Raw genomic sequence first — 18,817 nt, forward strand, 5'->3', positions numbered from 1 at the left:
TCACACACACACACACACACACACACACACACACACACACACACTTCCCACCTGCTTTAATTAGATCACTACTGCTTATCTACTTAACATGTCAGGGAAGCCTCCTCAGACCCCACAGTCCAGACAGGGCCACTCGTTTGGATGCTTGCTGGGTTCCTAGAACTAGGCAACTAGGGAATTGTTTTAATGTGTCTGTGCTACAGTGACTTCTGAGAGGGTAGAGTTCCAGCTGTCTCAGTCCTAGGTGGGGGCCTAGGTAAGTTTTCCTTAAACTTTAATGGCCCTTGGAGAAATATGAGGCATCTTGTGACCCTGCATACTTTGACTCAGTGGGTCTGAGATGGGGCCTGAGGTTTACACTGTTTTTTGCTTGCTTCCAAGGACCACTGAAGTTACTGCTCCTCTGATCCACTTTGAGCAGCAAAGGCCTGTAGCACAACTGTCTACACATCTTCATGGCCTTAACTATGACTTTCTTCTTAGCCAGCTAGCTACTACCTTAGTAGGGTCTTACTATACACTTTACCCAAATCATTAAGGTGTCCATCTGTCTCTAACCTTGGTTTTCTGGAGGTCCAATACCATCAACCTGGCATCCCCAAATGTAAAGCCAATCATGTTAACCCACCTCCTTTGAAAACTTTTGAGATTCCATGTGTCCTTACAGGAATATCTGTCTTTCCAGGATTGCATTTAGGGATTTCTTGAGCTTTTCCTGGTGACTTCTTGGCCTCTCTTACATTAGCCACCCCTGCTCTGACAAACCTTTTCTGGCTCTTGACCTGGAGTGTTCTTTTCCTCTTCATCTGAACCTCAGACCAACCCTGGAGTACCCTTTTTCTGCCCCAGAAACCTGTCCAAAGCCCACACTCCTAAGCTGACCCTGCACCTGTGTGAAGGCATGTTATTTGTCCCCCTATGCAAAGGAACACTTATGTTCTGCTCTAGCTCTCTGTGCCACTAGCTTCAGCCTGTTCCTGTGGGTATGGAGAGCTCTGAACAGAACACAGTGTCTTTCATCCCTGTCATCTTTAAGCCTAGCATACAACTGACACTTAAGAAAAATGTAACATAAATGGGTCAGTGTTACTCATTTTGGTCTCTGCTCCATGTGCAGTTGAAAAGAATGACATGCACAGTGTTGTCTCTCTAGAGAAGGCATGGTCCAGAATCCCTAATATGTAACTGGAGAAAAGAGCTACTTATACATAGTAAGTGCTCAATAAATATCTGTTGAATGAAAGAAGGAACAAATGTCATAATAACTGTCTCCATACAAAACTGTCAGACTCAAGAGAGATTACATATAAGGGTTATCTGTGGCTCCAGTAGATTTCTGCCCAACAAAATGCTGGAGTCCTAGTAAGACTATGACTTACAAAATGTTATTTCCTTTGTGAGTCTTCTTACTTTGAAAATTATAAAGCCATGTGGGTTTTGGAGTAACATTAATTTTTTAGTAACTAACATTAAAAATAAAGCCATAGAGATATTTCAGCTCTCCTGGTGTCTAAAGAACCCCTACCCCTCTTTTTTTCCTTCCTGTCCTCAACACCCTTCTCCTCCTGTGTGGCTTCAGTGTTAAGGCCCCTCAGGTCAACACATTTCTTTTCCAAGCAAAGCCTCCTGTTGCAGATCTTCTCTGCTACCTCAGTGGGGACTATGGCTGAACCAAGCCTCCTCACTTGGAGGAAGATGCTGGAGAAACAGAGAAGGATTTTTGGATGCTGGACCCACTGCATTTGAGAAGGCCCCACAGCAATAGTGCCCACCCCCAATCTACTAGAGCAGTGGCCTGTGACCCCTTTGGGTGTTTAATGTTTAATGATCCTTTCACAGGGGTTCACCTAAGACCATCAGAAAACATAGATATTTACATTACAATTCACAACAATAGCAAAATCACAGTTATGAAGTAGAAATGAGAATAATTTATGATTTGGGTCACTACAACATGAGGAACTGTGTTAAAGGGTTGCAGTACCAGGAGGGTTGAGAACCACTGAATTAGAGGGCCCTGCAGCTGACAGACTACAGCAGGAGAGGGCTGTAACAATTCACTGCACACTAATACTCTTATCTCCAAGTTATATCCAACACTGAGGTTACAAACACTGAGGTGCAGTGTGAAACCATGCATATTAACAACAGCCAGGCATGCTGGAATAGTAGTGGTGCATGCACATCTTTAATCCCAGGAGTTCGGAGACAGAAACAGGTGGATCTCAGAGTTCAAGGCCAGCCTGGTATACAGTGTGAGTGGGATAGATAGATAGATAGATAGATAGATAGATAGATAGATAGATAGATAGATAGATAGATAAAATAAAAATACTCAGGCAATGAATACACTTTCCACTAAGAATTCACTATTGCTGTGACATAAACTAGAACTTCAGTGAGTTGATTATTCTTTCCCAAAACTTTTCATATTGAAGATAGGATGATGGAGAAAACTGTCCTCACAAAGCATCTACAGAAGGAAATTTTAAAAAGCAAAACCAAAACTGTGGGCAACAAGTATGTCATAAAGCACCCTGTGTCCATACTTCATGAAGACCAAGGAGCCAGGGTCAGCTGCAAGGAGAGAGGTGACAGGTTTCCTCTGCTTACTGGATCACTGCCTCTCCATGAAGATTAGCTGAAGAGCTGTTTTGCTAGAGTTGCGTCCTCTTTTATTCTGCACACCAGAAGTGGGATGCTTGCAGTCAGACCTACAAAGACTCACAATGTGCCACAACAGGCACTTAAATTGGCACATTCAGAGGCACAAAAACAACACACAGCTTCAGATGAAATGAGTTGCTACTGTCAGTGGCTGGGTCTGCTAAGCAATGAAAGGGGGAAAAAATGAGACTGGCAATTCTCAATGTCCACATAGTTTGTACCTTTATGTCACCCTATGTCCTTGGTTTCACTTAGTCATTTCAGGTTGGTGCTCTGAACTTGATGCAGCCCCACAGAACTAAGACCTGTCACTTTTGTTCTAGATATTCTTTCCATTTGCAGTGGCATAGTATACTACTTGCCGTTTAGAATCTGAGGTCAATAAGAAGGTCTGGGTTGTCCTCACTCCTGTTGATATAAAATCAGGATGCTCTATCTTGTCTTTCAGCCTCTATCAAACAATAAGTTAGGTTGTTCAGTTTTCATAAAATGGCAAGAGCTGTATGACAAAGCTCACTGGAATTCTGATATTTGTTTTGTACTTGGTCTATTTTTTCTAATCGCTCATTAAAACATTGGTTGATAAGTAGCACACCATAATTACAGTAGCTAAGTATCTAGGAAATGGTTCTGGATGACTCTGTTTCTACTATGGAAAGCACAGGCGTGCTACCCTCAGGTGCGCCAAGAGACAGTGGGTTCCATTGTAATTGCTGGCCCACATTGTGGGCCCAGCTGGACTGACATTTTAATTTCTGCATCTTTTGTGGCTTCCATTATCCTGGGGGCCAAGGTATAAACGTGTCTGGAATCACAATTTGTGGGAGGTTAGTACAGTTTTGGAGAAAGGCCAGGACCATTCAGGGCTTGGGATGGATTTCCTGGAGATGGTCCAGATGCAAGGCTTGTCCATTTGTGCCGTCTAGAATAGACAGTTACGATAAAGGTCTGCTTCCTGCAGCCAGCTGTGCAATGGAAAAGCCCTGAGTGAGCAGTCTAGAGAGGTTGCTTCCAGGCTTCAGGGTTAGGGAAGGCTGCTTGAGATGGTGAGGGCAGGATGCTTAGGAAGCAGAATCTATACAAGGGATGATTCAAAGGGCAATGATGGGTGCATCTAAAAAGGCTCTGTCTGCCCAAAAGGTAGTCCTATGTAAAGAAGAAAACAAAACAAACCCAAAACATAGGGTGTGCTGGTTCTACTGGTTTTGTATTTCAGCTTCAGCGCTCAATTGTGTGGCTGAGAAACTTTGCTCCACAGAAAAGCAATGGCGTTACAAACCTTGAGATAAAGAAACTAGCATGTTAGAGGTTTAGCACAAGGCCTGATACAGAAAGCAAGGATTTTGCCTCGATCAGAAATCTTTACAATTAGAGGGTTGGGAGCTTACACTCTCTTCAGAATTGATAAAAACTGGACCATCACTCAATGAAAAAGAACTCATACACAAATGTTTGCACGGGTTTAGGGATTTAAGTATGTGAGGCACAACCACAGACTTCAGGTCCAGAATCTTTGTTCTGGGGCTAGCCCTATTCCCAACAAGAAGACTAAAGTCCTTGGTTTTATTGATTACCTATAATTTTGATTATTTAGTGTCATAACCTCATGATATATTTAATTTGATAAAAATTTTATATTTTCTCTAACATGAAGCCTCTCTAGTGCCAATAATGACATCATCTGATCAGTGTTCCAGTACACAGACTGATTTAAATATCCAGAAGAGGCTCAAAGCAACAGCATATGGCATATATGAAGGAACAGACCCTGGGCAGAGGGCAGCCTTGTGGAGCATACAGTCAGCAGTGGAAAGGGTCCTCTCTTTCAGATCAATATGGCCAGAATTGAGCCAGTTCACGTAAATGTCAAGAGCATCCTGTAAGCATCAGCTACAAAAATACCACTGCCACTCTTCAAGGACACTTGCATTTATTTGCTTTTAAAAATAGCTAATTCAGTATGGAAAGCATAGACATAGAATAGACAGAGTGCTTAGGCAAACTCCCAATTATTGCTCCCCTTTGGAGGAGCAGGAACTACAGGCAGAAAGTAGGCCATGCCTAGTAAGTCATTTCTAGGTGTTATACTGGAAAAACAAAACAAAACAACCAACAAACAAAAAGCTCTTTAAGCTCTTCTACCTTGCTGGCAGGATAACGTGGGTGGCTTTGAGAAAATTCTGAACAATAGAACAAAAATACTAGGGTTTGGTGGTTTGCTATAGTAAGAAGTTAGCAGGAAATACGGCAGCTGATATCAAATGCCACAGATTAATATAATGGAGGGGACTAGAACATGAAAAATGGGAGGCAGATCAGAAAAGTGACAAGGTGAAAGGCAAGAGACATTAAATGCCTTGTAATCACATGCTGTTGACAGTGCTCATAGAAACCAAAAGCAGCTTGACACCGTCAGGATAGTTGGCTTGTCACTGGAACACAAAGGCTGTGAGGGATTCACATCTCACTTCAGTATAGAGCTGCCCTAGTCTTGCTAAGGGATGTTGAGAAACCACTGCACAACAGGCGAAAAAATTCAGGAGAGAAGCTGAACGATGCTCATACATCTAAGCAAAGAGAAGTCAACCTAAATGAGTTAAACCATTAACTTAAAAGAATAGTCATTTACTATTGCACCATCCAGTGATTCAATGATCTTGTTCCATACATTCATAGCTAATGGGCCACCAGTTTTGTTTGACAAGTGAATTGTTCTTCTCTTTCCCCAGTGAATGTTATAAGCAACAGAGTAAATATCTGTTGGTCTGGTTTTTTCGTTTTCTAATCAACCAGGAAACAAACAATGTATTTGTCTGATGACCAGTTCAGACTAATAATTGACCTCTTTGAGCAGAAGGCAGTCATAAAAGGCAAAGACAGGACCTGGTGTACTTGGTGCAGGCTTTTCATGCTGTGTCCACTGTACAACTCAAAGATTTCCCTCAGCCCAGATCTATTTATAATATGGTTAGGTTCCTGCTTTAGTCACAGGGAACATACTGGGTACATTACCTTTTGTGATTTTGTTCCTTCACAAAAAGGTAGCTGTCTCCTACAGAGTAAAACTGGAATCATTAACTATAACTAGTAGGAAACATGCTTGAATTACCCCAAAGCACTCTAGCCTAGGTTTCTGGCTGTTCAATGGGAATAATAATCCATCTTTGTTTACTGGCAAACTAAAATTTTTTAGGTAAAAGCTTAAAAATGATTGCTATCTCTAGCTTAGAAGAGAATTTGCTGAGAGAAAGACACATAAATGTATACATGTATATATGTCTTATATACTGACCTGAATATACATGCAAACTCAAATTGCAGACATCACCTTTTTTCCTCCACAGAGACTGACATGAGAGACATGTCTTATACTGTGACTGGGTAGACTGACAGAAGTAAAAAGCAAACACAGGTGCAATAACAACATTTAATGATAATCTCTGTATGTTTACTGTTCAAAGCACTTAAGACCTTAAACCAAAACTAACTGTCCTGGTGAATTGTATGGATGGCCAAAACACTAAAATTCAAGTAAATTTCAATTGCTAGTGAAAAAGTATATTACTATATTACTATTACAGGAGACTTTCTCCTTTCAAGCTTTTTTTCCCCTTAACTTATTCTTTTACGATTTCATACATGTATATAATGTATCCTGATCATATCCAACCTAAATTCTTTTCTTCTGTGCCACTGTTCCCCCAACATCCCCCTTCCACCTTTATGTCATGTTCTTTTTAAAAATTAACCCACTGAGTCTAGTTAGTGCTGTTTTCATGAACTTGGGTCTGTGGTTACCCACCAGAAAATAGATAACCCACGAGCAGCCATACCCTGATAAAAATGACTTCCCTAACCCTCAGCTGTCTGAGGAGCTCATTAGCTCTTCTCCTGTTCATGCTAGAATGTTCACTAGCTTGATCTTATACAGACAACTATAGCTACTCTTGGGTCATGAGTGCAAAAGGCATCCTATATCCAAAGGTGACATTTCATAGCACTTTTCCCATCGTCCAACTCATACATTCTTTCTGCCTCTTCTTCTGTGATGCTCTCTAAGCTTTTTTTAGAAGGGTTGACATAAATATCCTCTTTAGAGTGAGCACTCAATAGCCTCTTACTCTCAGGACTCTGAGGAATTTTAAAATAGCAAAAGTTGTAGACATTTATTGAGTGCTCCTAATAGGAGAGATTGCTCTAAGAACTTTATTCATTTAAAATTTTTAATTATCACAAACCCTATGAAGTAAGCATTAAAAAGTAAAGCTTAAAGAGATTTTAAACAGTGATTAGATTATATAATATTGGAGAAACTATAAAGAGCAAAGGAATTTTCCATTTCACCCTTAGATGGATCATAGACAATCCATTTCAGGTCACGAGTAAAGTTACCTGTGTGTAACATAGAGTGTCTGTATATGGTTCTAGTACTAGGCCTTCCAGCTCTCCACAGACTTGAGAATCTTTAGGTACTAATATCTTTAATGAGAAATAATAACATCTTTAATGAAAATCCAAAGTGTCAGGTCTTGTACCTAGGATGATCTCACCAACAGGTAGGCCAGGAACCACCATCCTAAGATTGCCATTTTCTTTGCTTCACTTGATCCATGAGGACCATCAATTAGTGAAGTATTTCTTTTCTTTTCCAAAGGCTTGACAAAGCCTGAGAACTATTCCACAAAAGACAATGAGAAGGGTGAATCTAGAATGAGCCCAGTAGAAATTAGTAGAGAGAGATTCCAGGAGGGATGAAGAATGTGACACAGAAACACACACACAGAAATCCCAGCTCTCTATGACTGCTTTGGCCTTATTTCCACAGAGGGCTTCCTTCCTCACCTGACCAGCATCCTGTCCTTAATCTCTACCTGCCTTGATACAGTCCTAGTTTGTATGGAGTTATGACATCCTCTCACACTTTGATTTCACTGCTAACTGTCTCAGTGTACCAATGCTGAATTTCTAAGGAATGATTCTGATTGGTTCTGATTACCATTTTAAACCATTCCGCAGCTCCACAAGTGATTGGTTCTATAGAAACACAGCAGTTAGCTGTTCAGGCACATTTCACTCAGGAAATTGAGTCTAATGAAAACAACTCTACACACTTGTGTTTGCAAAGCAGAGTGGCTCCTGGGCCCCTTTGCATCATGGGAGAATATCACAGGGATGGTAACCTGCAGTCTGACACAGTAGTACCTCTCATCACTTTGTCTTTTGTCTTGACTAGTAAAATCTCAGAAACTTTTGGAGAAATTCAACTGTGATTTTTGTTTGTTTTTACTTTTTTTTTTTTTTTAAATCTTGTGACTCATAAACTCTAGGAACTCATTGGGCTGGATCTACCGGCATTAAGTCTGACTGAAAGATAATAAGTAGAAGGGTAAAAGCTTTTGTCTCTCTTTTCAGGCACTTGATGAAAGAGACATAAAAGAACCACTTTAACATTGAACCTGGAGAGGGGCAATATGGGTAGTAGATTACTGATCACTGCTCATCAAGGAGCAAAAACTGGTTCTTAAGGTTTTACACATCACACTTTCTTAATGAAACTGTAAGAAGTTTTTAGTGTGTAAAACTAACATGGGGCTTTGTAGACCAGTAAGTTCTAGTTATTTCTTTTGGGATATCTTACCTTTACATCCCTTTACTAGTGAGAACTAAAAGTACAGTTCCCATGTAGGGGTGCTTGACATAGATAAACAAATGGAGAATATTTTAGCTAATCTTGTTTGCTCAAAAGAGACACACAGTTACTCAGAGTCAGTAGTGGCAAGAGACTTGACTAGGTAAAAGAAATCCCTACAGGAATAAACAGGGCCAAGAAATAAAGACAATCAGAATGGAAGGCAGCTCTAAGACTAGGGTGCTTTCTTTCCATGCCTGGCCCACCCTCCTTCCTCAACCAGCATCCTAGTTTACACATGGCTCATGACATCCTCTCAGGATCTGACAAATAGCTTAGTCTTGGTTTTCCAATGCCAAATTTCTAGGTAAGGAAACTGATTAGCTGAAATGGTCACTTTAAAACACTTTACAAAGACGGACAACCAAGTTATAGAATGGCTGGCTGTCTTTGTGTCCACAGTCTATACTATGATGACTGATCTCAGACAAGAAGTGACTACATGGCAGAGAACTGAGCACAACTGTGTAGAATGAGGCCACCAGCAAAGAAGTCCTCTTTATAGCATGGGGCAAATTGGTATAAATACCTCATGTTTTTGGCGGGCTATATGGAAACAGTTCATTTAAATTGGTAGCTGACCTAGTAATTGCAAAAATGTATGGGCTTTCCTTGATACAGTATGTGAGAACAGCAACATCATCTTTCTCTCAGCACTATCATCTATGTTCATTCCTGCATCTTCATGTCTAGTCATGTGCACACTAGTCACCAAGCACTCAACATTTGGAATTTTAGCCTATCATTCAAACAAAAGTTGTTTGTTTGTTTTTTTTCTCTAGGGAAACATACTAGTGGAAAATAGATACTAGAATAGAGACCAGCAAGGTGGCTCAGTGGACAAAGACATCTGTCACTAATAATGACCACTTAGATTGATTTCCACGTGGAAGAAGGTGAGAACCAATTCAGACAAGTTGTCCCACATCTGTGTTGTGGCATGTATGTGCCATAAACATTCACGTAAATAAATAAATGGCAAATTATTTTGGATTAATTTTTAAGTTATTAGAGTAGGGAATGTTATTAGAGTGTTTATTTCAATGGATGTCACAGAAGAACCCAAATATATCTGGTGAATGTATGATAGATCTAAAACAACCCACCTGTCAGTTTGCTAGCTTAACATAAATAATTCATTCAAGTAATAATGACAATAATGACTGACTGTATATAACAATAATGAAAGGGTAGAATCATCTAACACTGTAAATGCAAGTTCAAATCACACTCACTAGACATTTATTGCTATAAGTCATATGCAAAATGGACATAACAAGAGTAGTTCGTTGAAGTTTTACAAATAATAGTCAAGATAAGATTATGCAAATTACTGCATGATTGGCATATATTAAGTTCTCGGTATATGGTATTAGTTGCTTCTATTATAATATAGATAATGATTATCAACACTGGTATTGTAAGATTTAGAGAGCACAGAGCAGAGGTAGGATTATATTTCAAGTACTTAATAGTCTTAATGTATGTGGACATATTAGAAGTGGCACATACATATAAATTGCACATAACTTGGCAGTGTAATGGAGATTATCTCCTTTCTAACAAGGTCAATTGGTGAACTTTATGCTTGCATGAAAAGATCTTTACAATTTTAAGACTATTTGGGAACTTTTATTGGTAAAATAGCATGTCCACTTGATTTCAGTTAGCGAACTTTGGTGCATTTCATTGTTTTCATTTGAAGAGCTTTTGAATAGCTCTTATAATTTTAAGTGGTATAAATACTGAGCAGAGTAAGACTTTCCTGGGAGATGGATACCTAGGGTCTAGTTGTATGACAGCTCCATTCAGAAGCTCTGAAAACTGAAGTGCAGCTCGTTATGCTCTTCTGAGGCTCCTCCTTTCTTACATCAAAGTGCCAATTTATGAAAATCCTTAAAAACTGCAACACCACTCTAAGAGCTTTTAGTCTTAGATGATAGCTCATCTGTGTTCCTATTAACAAGTCCCCACTGAGAAGCTTCCTTATCCCCATCCAGATGTCCCAGTTATCCACCTCTTTTCCTAACACTTAGTCAGTGCACTTCATCTTTACTTAAAAAAACAAAATATTTTTGTTGTAGATGGGCATTATAGATCCAAATTGTCATTTTTATTATATTTTCTCCTCAAAAGACTTTCGGGCAATGAATTTGGAGTGTCAGGGAGACAAGCAAGGTAACAGGAACTATACTCAGGAGAAAATAAAAAACAACAACACTAACAAAAACCTAACACAATCTCAAAGTATGCGAGAGAGACTAATGAAATCCAAACTTTAGGATTTATCACCAATACTGTGCCCTCCACGGTCTCAAGAGAGCTTCAAGCCATGAATTAGTATAGTTCTGTTCTAATTAAATATCAAAAACATGTATTTTAGCCACTGTAGACAAATACTAAAGTTTTTCTTTGTTTGAATTCGCCCCTTCCCGCTTTCCCATGTGCTAGAGGCACTGGATAGCAGGAGTGTCTTTGCCTGTCTGGCTAAGACGTTGAGATGAGAATATAGTCTGGACAATCTTCAGAGAGATCACAGTCATTTCTGCATATGGTGGTAATGTTTATAATAAATCATTAACTTTGTATTTGTAGCATTATTCTTTTTTTAAAAGACATTATTATAGTACATGATTCAAGTCCTTACAAAACTGAAATCCAGTCTTTGTTCAACTTAATCACCACTCACACTTGTCAGATTGGAAAGATGAAGCTTAATACCATATAATTCATGGTGGTACTGTACTAAGCCCTGAATTTCCTCATTTTTTTTGAACATTGCTATCTTGTCTACTCCAATATGATCTTACTTTAAATATCAACTATCATAAAACTCAAAGATCTTCAATTAAAAGAAGCAACTTTAAAAATATTATAAAGACAGAATATTACAGTATTTCTTTTATGCTAGTAATATTTTTAAAGTATTTATATAGAACCAGAGCATGGTCACACAGTATATGGAAAGCATAACATGCTTCAAATTGCTTCACTACTACACTGCTCTGGTCACTCTGGCACGGGCTCATGCCATCTTTACAGCCACCTCTGAGGAGAGGCAGCATTATTATCCCCTCTTACAGTTGAAGAAACTGATATATAGAGAGATTTGGTGTCCTGCCCAATGCCATATATCTAGTAAAGGACAAAGCCAACTGCTAAATTCAACTCCAGCAGTCAAATTCTACTCACTGGTGTCCAGTGTTTTAAGCACATCAAAGAAAACCCCACAATGTATCTGTTCTACACATTTGTGGTATTTTTGCCCTGTCACTACTACCATGTCTCTTTCTTCTAAGGCAACAATTAGAAAAGGGATGAAAGCAGAATTAGGATAAGGAGTGGGGTTGCTGGCATAAAGAACGGTGGATGTTCTTTCATGACTGTCCTTCGCATTATGGGGAAGGGATACAGATAGACAGGCAGATAGATACATACACTCATCAGGTTACACAACACTGATACATTGTTGAATATTTGACCCCTTTCTCAGCTTCTGCTAGAGTCAGAAAATAACATTTACTTTTAATTCATGTTCTATAATAAAATTAGGTGTAAAAACAAACAGATGAGTAATTTAGATGCTGAAGAAAATTTACAGAGGTGGCAAATTTTGAGCCCACAAAAGTTGGAGAACTAATACAAATAAAGCAACAAAGCATGTAACCAATAATGCATGGCAGAGGTTGCAGCCACAGTGCATGTAGCCCAGCGCTGCCACTGGGCTCAACAGAAACTTAGTATGGAAGGAAGGAAGCCCAGCATCATCCGATCTCACAAAGTTTCAAAAGGTACAGAAAAATCCTGACTAATAAATGTTTAAAACTAAATTCATTTTTTTAAAAACACGAAGTCAGCTGGCATTGGACAGTGAAACAAACTGATACCATATTTGTGGGGCTTCCACTTATAATCAGCCTTTCAATGAGGTGTAGGATAGAAAACACCGTATAGCAGGTTAGGAGAAGGCTAGATGTGGCAGATATTCGTAGCAATAGTTGTGCAGGTAGATGACTGAGGTGATAGAACGGGACTAAGCCCTGGCCTTCTCAGAGATGAATCTATTTCTCTTGGAAGAAGTATTGGTCTTGAGCCACAGGGGGTAAAATAGCAAGAATCTTACAACTATAGGGGAGTAATCAGTTTACAACTTTGTGAAGTACAGATTCCTCTGCAAGAAACAAATTACAGAATTTACAAATGTGTAATTACTGCAGGCTTTCTTTGAAAACCAAATGCTTGGGGTGGGAGAGAAAGAGCACAAACCAGGAGCAGAATTATAAAGATGTCTTTACTAGTTGATTTTTGATGCTGAATTCTTACTTAGCAGCCACATAGGGGATAATAGCTAGGTCAGTGGAATGAGAGTCTCTAGATAAGTCCAAAATTCACCTCATGTCATTAAGTAGATACCTTCTTTCAAAAAACCTGAACATAAAATATTTCCCTCAGCACTCCCTACATACCTAATTTGTGTCAAGAGCATTAATTCTATAAAAGCAGCCCCAAGCAATAATCATGCTCAATGCCAAATAAGGAATCATGACAGGATTCATGGACCCAATATTTCTGTTCTGAAGCATTAGTTTTTATGGGCAATTCTTTTCACAAATATTTACTGGAATCCTTTTATCAGATCTCATCACTGTTATTAAAGATTAAAAAGACCTGCCCTGAAAGACTGATTGAAAGTAAGAATGCAAACTCCAGGATTCCTCTCCAGGATTGTCTAAGAACTTAGCTGTGGGCGCAGGTGAGAGATAGGGGTGTACAGAACTCCACCTGTGCCCCCCAGAGGTGCAGAGTCTGATGAGAAAGAAAATTTTATCATCTAGCAGAGAGCTTGATGATAAAGCTGAGGCCTAGAGAGGGACCATGGATGCCTGGACAAGCATTTGAGTTTATTAGGAAATCTTTCAACAGATGAAATGCAATGACTCAGCAGGAGAGGGAGAGCATTCCAGGTAGAGGTATGTGGAATATTAATGGGCTGACACTAGAAATGACAGATCAGATCTGTGTATTCAAATGACTGCTCCCATTGTGGTCTTTTTCAAACCTTTCCATAAAATATGCTCAGCAAGTGTTCAAGAGCCTCAAAATATATCTGCACCCCTGTACTCTGAAATTCTTTACCTACCAATGAGAGATGCTAAGCAAAATCTTATGTATGAGAAAACAATGTAAAAGTTCAGCCATAGAGTAATGGCAAAGTAGTTATGGTGTGTCCAAGGCCTAAAACTTCATGCATACCTTGCTAAAAAAAAAAAAAATCACATTTGAAGAATATTTCAAAACCAACAAAATGATTATGACACAAGTTTCAAATCATGTAAAGTATTTAATAATGTATTACCTTAAGGTTTAATGAAAAAATTAAGTAGGGTACAGTAAGCTGGCTCAGTGGGTGAAAGTATCTGCTCCCAACCCTCATGACCTGAGTTTGATGCCCCTGGAATCAACATAGTAGAAAGAATCACCTCTCACAGTTGTCCTCTGACCTCCATGCCTTTGCACTTGAGTACACACACATATGTACACAATAAACAAAGAATAAAAAATAAGTAATTTTCACATTGGTAGCAAATATTACCCATATCCTATTCTTAAAAATTCTTTCATGTTTTGGACATACCAAACAACAAAGGACCGGCATTTCTTCCCATTTTGAGTAAAATCAAAACATCTAGCTTTCATTCCTTTCCCTCTACGGGATCAGTATGCTCTCAAATTAGTAAATCACTCTATAGGCCTCATTCTCTTTAGCCAAGATGGCTGATACATGAAGGAAGGCCTCAACTTGCAAAGAACTGAAGAGAAAGAGAGGCTTCAAGAAGCTGGATTCTACTCAGAGATAGAACAAGAGTGAGGAAAGCCATGGTGTGAGGACCAAAAAGGCTGAGTACTGAGAATGACTTGATGGCAATGAGTACTTCAGCACTACAGTCATACATCATGGCTCAAAATAGATGTTATAAACAAACAAACCAAACCTAGACATGGTGTCGCTCACCTTCAATCCCAACACTCCTGAAACAGAGACAGGCAGATCTCTGATTTCAAGGCCAGTGTGGTCTACTGGGGGAGTTCCAGGACAGCCAAGGCTATGTAAAGAAACCCTGTCTAGAAAAAAAAAAAAAAGAAAAACGAAAAACAAATGACAACCACAGAAATGTACATTTCTTTGTAGCCTAAGAAATGGTACTAAAGACAAGACTGATTAAAGCAAAGGCGGTGGACCAAACCTGCCTTTAGTAATTTTAGGTAGGGGATATTAGCTGTGCCCGGGTGGACTCTCTTGGTTATCATTTCTTGGAATTTATTTATAAAAGAATATAAAAGACCTCTTTACAAAAGGGGCATTTGCTGTTAGATGGAAAAAGGGGGAAGGTAATAAAATATTAGAAAACAATTTGAAGTAAAATACTATTTGAGGGAAATCCAATCTCTACAATAAATTCACTTCATCCTTCAATTTCTCCTTCGCTTTAATATGTATTCACATAAAGTCAGCTTTATAAGACAGACCCACAAGGCATGGCAGTGCAACCCTTTAATCCCAGCACTTGGGAGGCAGAAGCAGGTGAATCTTTGTAAGTGTGAGGTCAGCCTAGTCTACATAGTGAGTTCCAGGACAGCCAGCTACATAGTAGGACCTTGTCTCAGAGTGAGGGAGAGGAGGAGAGGCAGAGAGAGACTGAAAGATAGAGACCTAGCCAGAAACATAGACCAAAAAAACTCAGCAAAAATGGGAACACATATGTGTTTGAGTATTCAGAAAAAAACAACAACAACAACAAACTGTGCCTTGCTGACTTTCTGCCTACATTTCTTGGTTCTCTGTAATGAAGGGCATGCAGTAATTTCTTCCTTCATTGAGTTTTCTTGCTTTTACAGCTTCTCTTAACTGAATGTTTAGCTAAACATCCTATCCAAACCACTGCTATCTAGGCTAAGTAAGTATGTCTACCTAGCATCAAGCCACCCTTTGCCGGCTATCACTAGCTAAATGGTTCTTCACACTTACCTAACCATATCACCTAGACCCTTGGGGTTTTCTAGTCTATTTAAACCCGATGCGGGCAGATTCCATTTCCTTTGTTCTTTGTGTAAGCTTGTTTAAGGTGTAGGTCTCTAAAGGGCATGGAGAAGAAGAGACAGACGTTGAGTATGGAAGAGACTGGCAGTTTGAACAACACAGTTTGGTCTAATGGCTTTGTTATGCTAAACGTTCGAGCTTCTCCAAGTGCCTCTTCCGGATTTTGGGTCCTGCACACTAAATCCCTAACACAGGGTAATGTGTTAAATTCAAATTAATATAAGAAATGTAAACCAGTGGGTCAGTTCTTTTAAGTCATCTCCACAAATACATTCTGCAAACTGCAGGCCTTCAAAAATCCTGACACACTCGAGACCTTTAGAAAAGGAGAAGCCGAGAATACAGATTAGGTTCTCAAGAGCGAAAACAGGTGATGTCATAGCACGCAGTGCGGTGTGGTCACCGCTAAGGTTAGGGAACTGCAGTTCCTGGGAGCCTGTGCTCTGCGCCAGCGGCAGAGGCACCTCGTCAAGGGCTCCGCGACACCGGTGAGCACCCCGGGCCAATCTGGTGCTCGCTCTGCACCGCCTTTGTTCTCATTGGGGAGCAGGCTGCGGGAGTCTGCTCTGCAATCCGCGTTCCACGCTTGGTCCCTCGGGGTACTTGGCTCCCCCGCTCGTCTCGGCTGGGCATCCGGCCAACCAGAGCTTTCCGCAGTGACTTCTGCCTTCTATCTCCAGAACCTAAAGCTAAACCCCGACTCAACGGTTGTCAGCTTTGGGGGAAGAGGGTCCAGTCCCATCAATTCGTACTCAGAACCTTCTTTACCAGGCAGGAATTGTGTTAGCACGTCTCTAACCAGCTGCCTCGGACAGGAGTGTGTGTGTGTGTGTGTGTGTGTGTGTGTGTGTGTGTGTGTGTGTGTGTAGGAACCAACCTCTCACTTGTTTATGATAAAGGAACTTTCTTTGCTGTGGGAATGATTGTCAGAGAGAGGGAAAGAGCCCTAAACCAAAGATGTGTCTCCGGATCCTCAATTCCATTAGCTGTATAAACCTCAGACCTCTAAGGCTACAGAGCTCTATTACTACAGCCGCAAGTAACTGGTCTTTCGCACAAGACTCACAGACTGAAGCATAAAGTTCTTTGAGATCTCTGGGTGCAACAGTCTTCCTCACGAGCTATTCTTAGATTTCGCCCAAGAGAAAGCCGAAACCACTGCCCTGAGGAAGGAACGTTCTAGAGTCCACCCTGCCCACCCCCGAGAGATCAGGAAATGTTTAGCTAGGTCTCAGATCCTCTAGCGAGCTCTAGCTTCCAGCTATTTAATCTCACTCCATTCTGCCCAGTCCTCGCAGAGAGGCGTGGCTTGTCCCGAGGGTGGTGCCGGAGCCCCTGGTCATCTGCATACACCACACCCACCGCTTCGCATTGGCAGCCTGGAGTCCCGCCCACCCCACACTACCTACCTAACCCACGGTCACTCTCCTCAGCTTCCAGCCTCGGAGATAAACTTAACTTGCCCAGAGATTCGCGGTGCTCTCGCCTCCCGCGATTGGCCGACGCCACCCATTGGCTGTGGGCGCGGGAGGGGGCGTGGCCGGCGCCGTCTGATTGGCGGGAGGGGGCGGTGCCCGGGGCCGCGGCCCTGAAGGCGGCGGGCCGCGGGGGCGGGGCTGCACTGAGGCGCTGGGGCTGCGGCGGCTGCTCGTCCTGGCTGGCGGGGCGGGGGTCTGGCGATGGGGGCGGGAGGAACAACGGGCCGGTGAGCGCCGCGGCCGCCGTCCCCGCCGAGCTCGCGCGGGCAGCCGCTGCGCCGTCGCTGCCGCCCGACCCCCTGAGAAGAGAACGTTGAAGCAGCCCTCCGCTAGCGGCCGCGGTGACAGCCCGACGTCGGCGCGATGAACCGCGGTGGCAGCGGCGCGTCGGCCTCGGCCAACTACCTGCTCTGCACCAACTGCCGGAAAGTGCTGCGGAAGGTACGGCGCGGCCGCGTCCCGCAGCGAGGCGCTCCCCACGGTCGGGGTCCGGCCGGTGCTTGCGGGGGGCAAGACGCGAAGGTCCCCCCTCCCCCATGGGCTCCCCCGCGCCCGGCCCTTGGGCTGCCGCCGGGTCTGCCCCGAGGCTGAAGGGATGCTGGGATGCTGGGAGGAACCGGCTCGGCTGGGGATGGAGGCTGGCCTGAAATCTCAGCCGCCCGTTCGGGCTGCAGGCGCCTGCCTACCTCTCCGCGGTGGCTGGCTCTGGGGGGTGTATCTTGGGGTTGCCTCTGCCAGGCCTACCGGGCCCTGGCACCCCCTCTTGACGTTCTCTTCTCGGTCCCGAAAGGCACCGTGAAGGCATCTTGAACTTTATGCCCATGGGAAACGTTGTTGGGTCTTCCAGTGCCTTCGGCTGGGGTTGGAGGTGGAGGCTGAAGCGGATGTGGGTTCGCCCTCCTTATCATCCCCCACCGCGGTGTGGATCCAGAAAAATCCGACCCCGGATCGACTTACTGCTTTCCACAGTGACTGATAGAAAGTTTACTCCAGTATTGTTTAGCTCACTTGGCTTAATCGCTCCGTGGGGGATGGGAATTCAGGGAGAGAAAGGATGACAAAATGTCCCTGTAGACGCCGAAGAGCTTTTAATCAGATCTGGGCAGCCTCCTTGAATAATATAATCCATTTTTTTTCCTCCACGATCTATTTTTACGTTGTATGAAGTGAAATTATTAGGTGAGGTGCTCCTGTTTGTCCAGCGCCAATGAATTAAAATTGCTGAGCTGTGCATATCTGAGCGCTTAGATGAATACGGTGCCGTTTTTGTCAATTTTCCTATCTACAGTAACTTTAGGGTTGCTCTTTATGTATTAAGAAAAGCAAGCAAGCAAGCACATAAATAAGCAAGCTCAAATATTTGCGTTCTTTGTCCCAAAACTGTTTTTCTTCCTCTGTGGGTCAGGCCAAGTGCCAATCAAAGTTGTTTTTCAAGCCTCTTTTCCCTGCAGTGGAGCTGTTCCCCCCCCCCCTCCTTTCTCCTATTTTATTTGAGAGCGTCAGGAAAGCAAAGGAATTGCAGGTTTGAAGTTAATCAAACAATTAAATACGCCTTAAATTGTGTTTATTGGATATGTTTCTCTTAAAACAGATTTTTATTAAATGTGCATGTTGAGTATGTGCAGTTATTTTTCCCCATAAACTCCTGGATCAAATTACAGTTGATACTTGTTCAGCTCATTGTAGGGCAGCTTGTGAGAAACGTAAGGGATCAGAAGCTCCTTTCAGCTCGGTTGAATGTTAACTCTTTCAGTGCTGGATCAGATGGCATCCGAATTTAGCTTTTAAAAAGTATTTTTTTAATTTCTAAGCCGAAACTGCCTTTGTCAGGAAAAACAGTACCAGTGAGACCTGTTTAATTCAACTTACTCTCAGTTAAAATTA

The 18,817-nt window shown here is 41.9% G+C and overlaps 1 protein-coding gene across 1 annotated transcript in view; it reads left to right on the forward strand.

Moving 5' to 3' along the window:
• Positions 1-17,127: 17,127 nt before the first annotated feature.
• Positions 17,128-18,817, forward strand: part of Sesn3 (sestrin 3) — a 56,975-nt gene continuing 55,285 nt past the window's right edge. The window contains exon 1 of the mRNA XM_055615476.1: positions 17,128-17,374. Coding sequence (XP_055471451.1) covers positions 17,297-17,374 — 78 coding nt within the window. The 5' untranslated portion in view covers positions 17,128-17,296. The remainder of the gene's footprint in view (positions 17,375-18,817) is intronic.

The sequence above is a fragment of the Psammomys obesus genome, unplaced genomic scaffold, assembly GCF_907164565.1.
Source record: "Psammomys obesus unplaced genomic scaffold, mPsaObe1.curated_primary_1811, whole genome shotgun sequence".
NCBI classification, from domain to species: domain Eukaryota; kingdom Metazoa; phylum Chordata; class Mammalia; order Rodentia; family Muridae; genus Psammomys; species Psammomys obesus.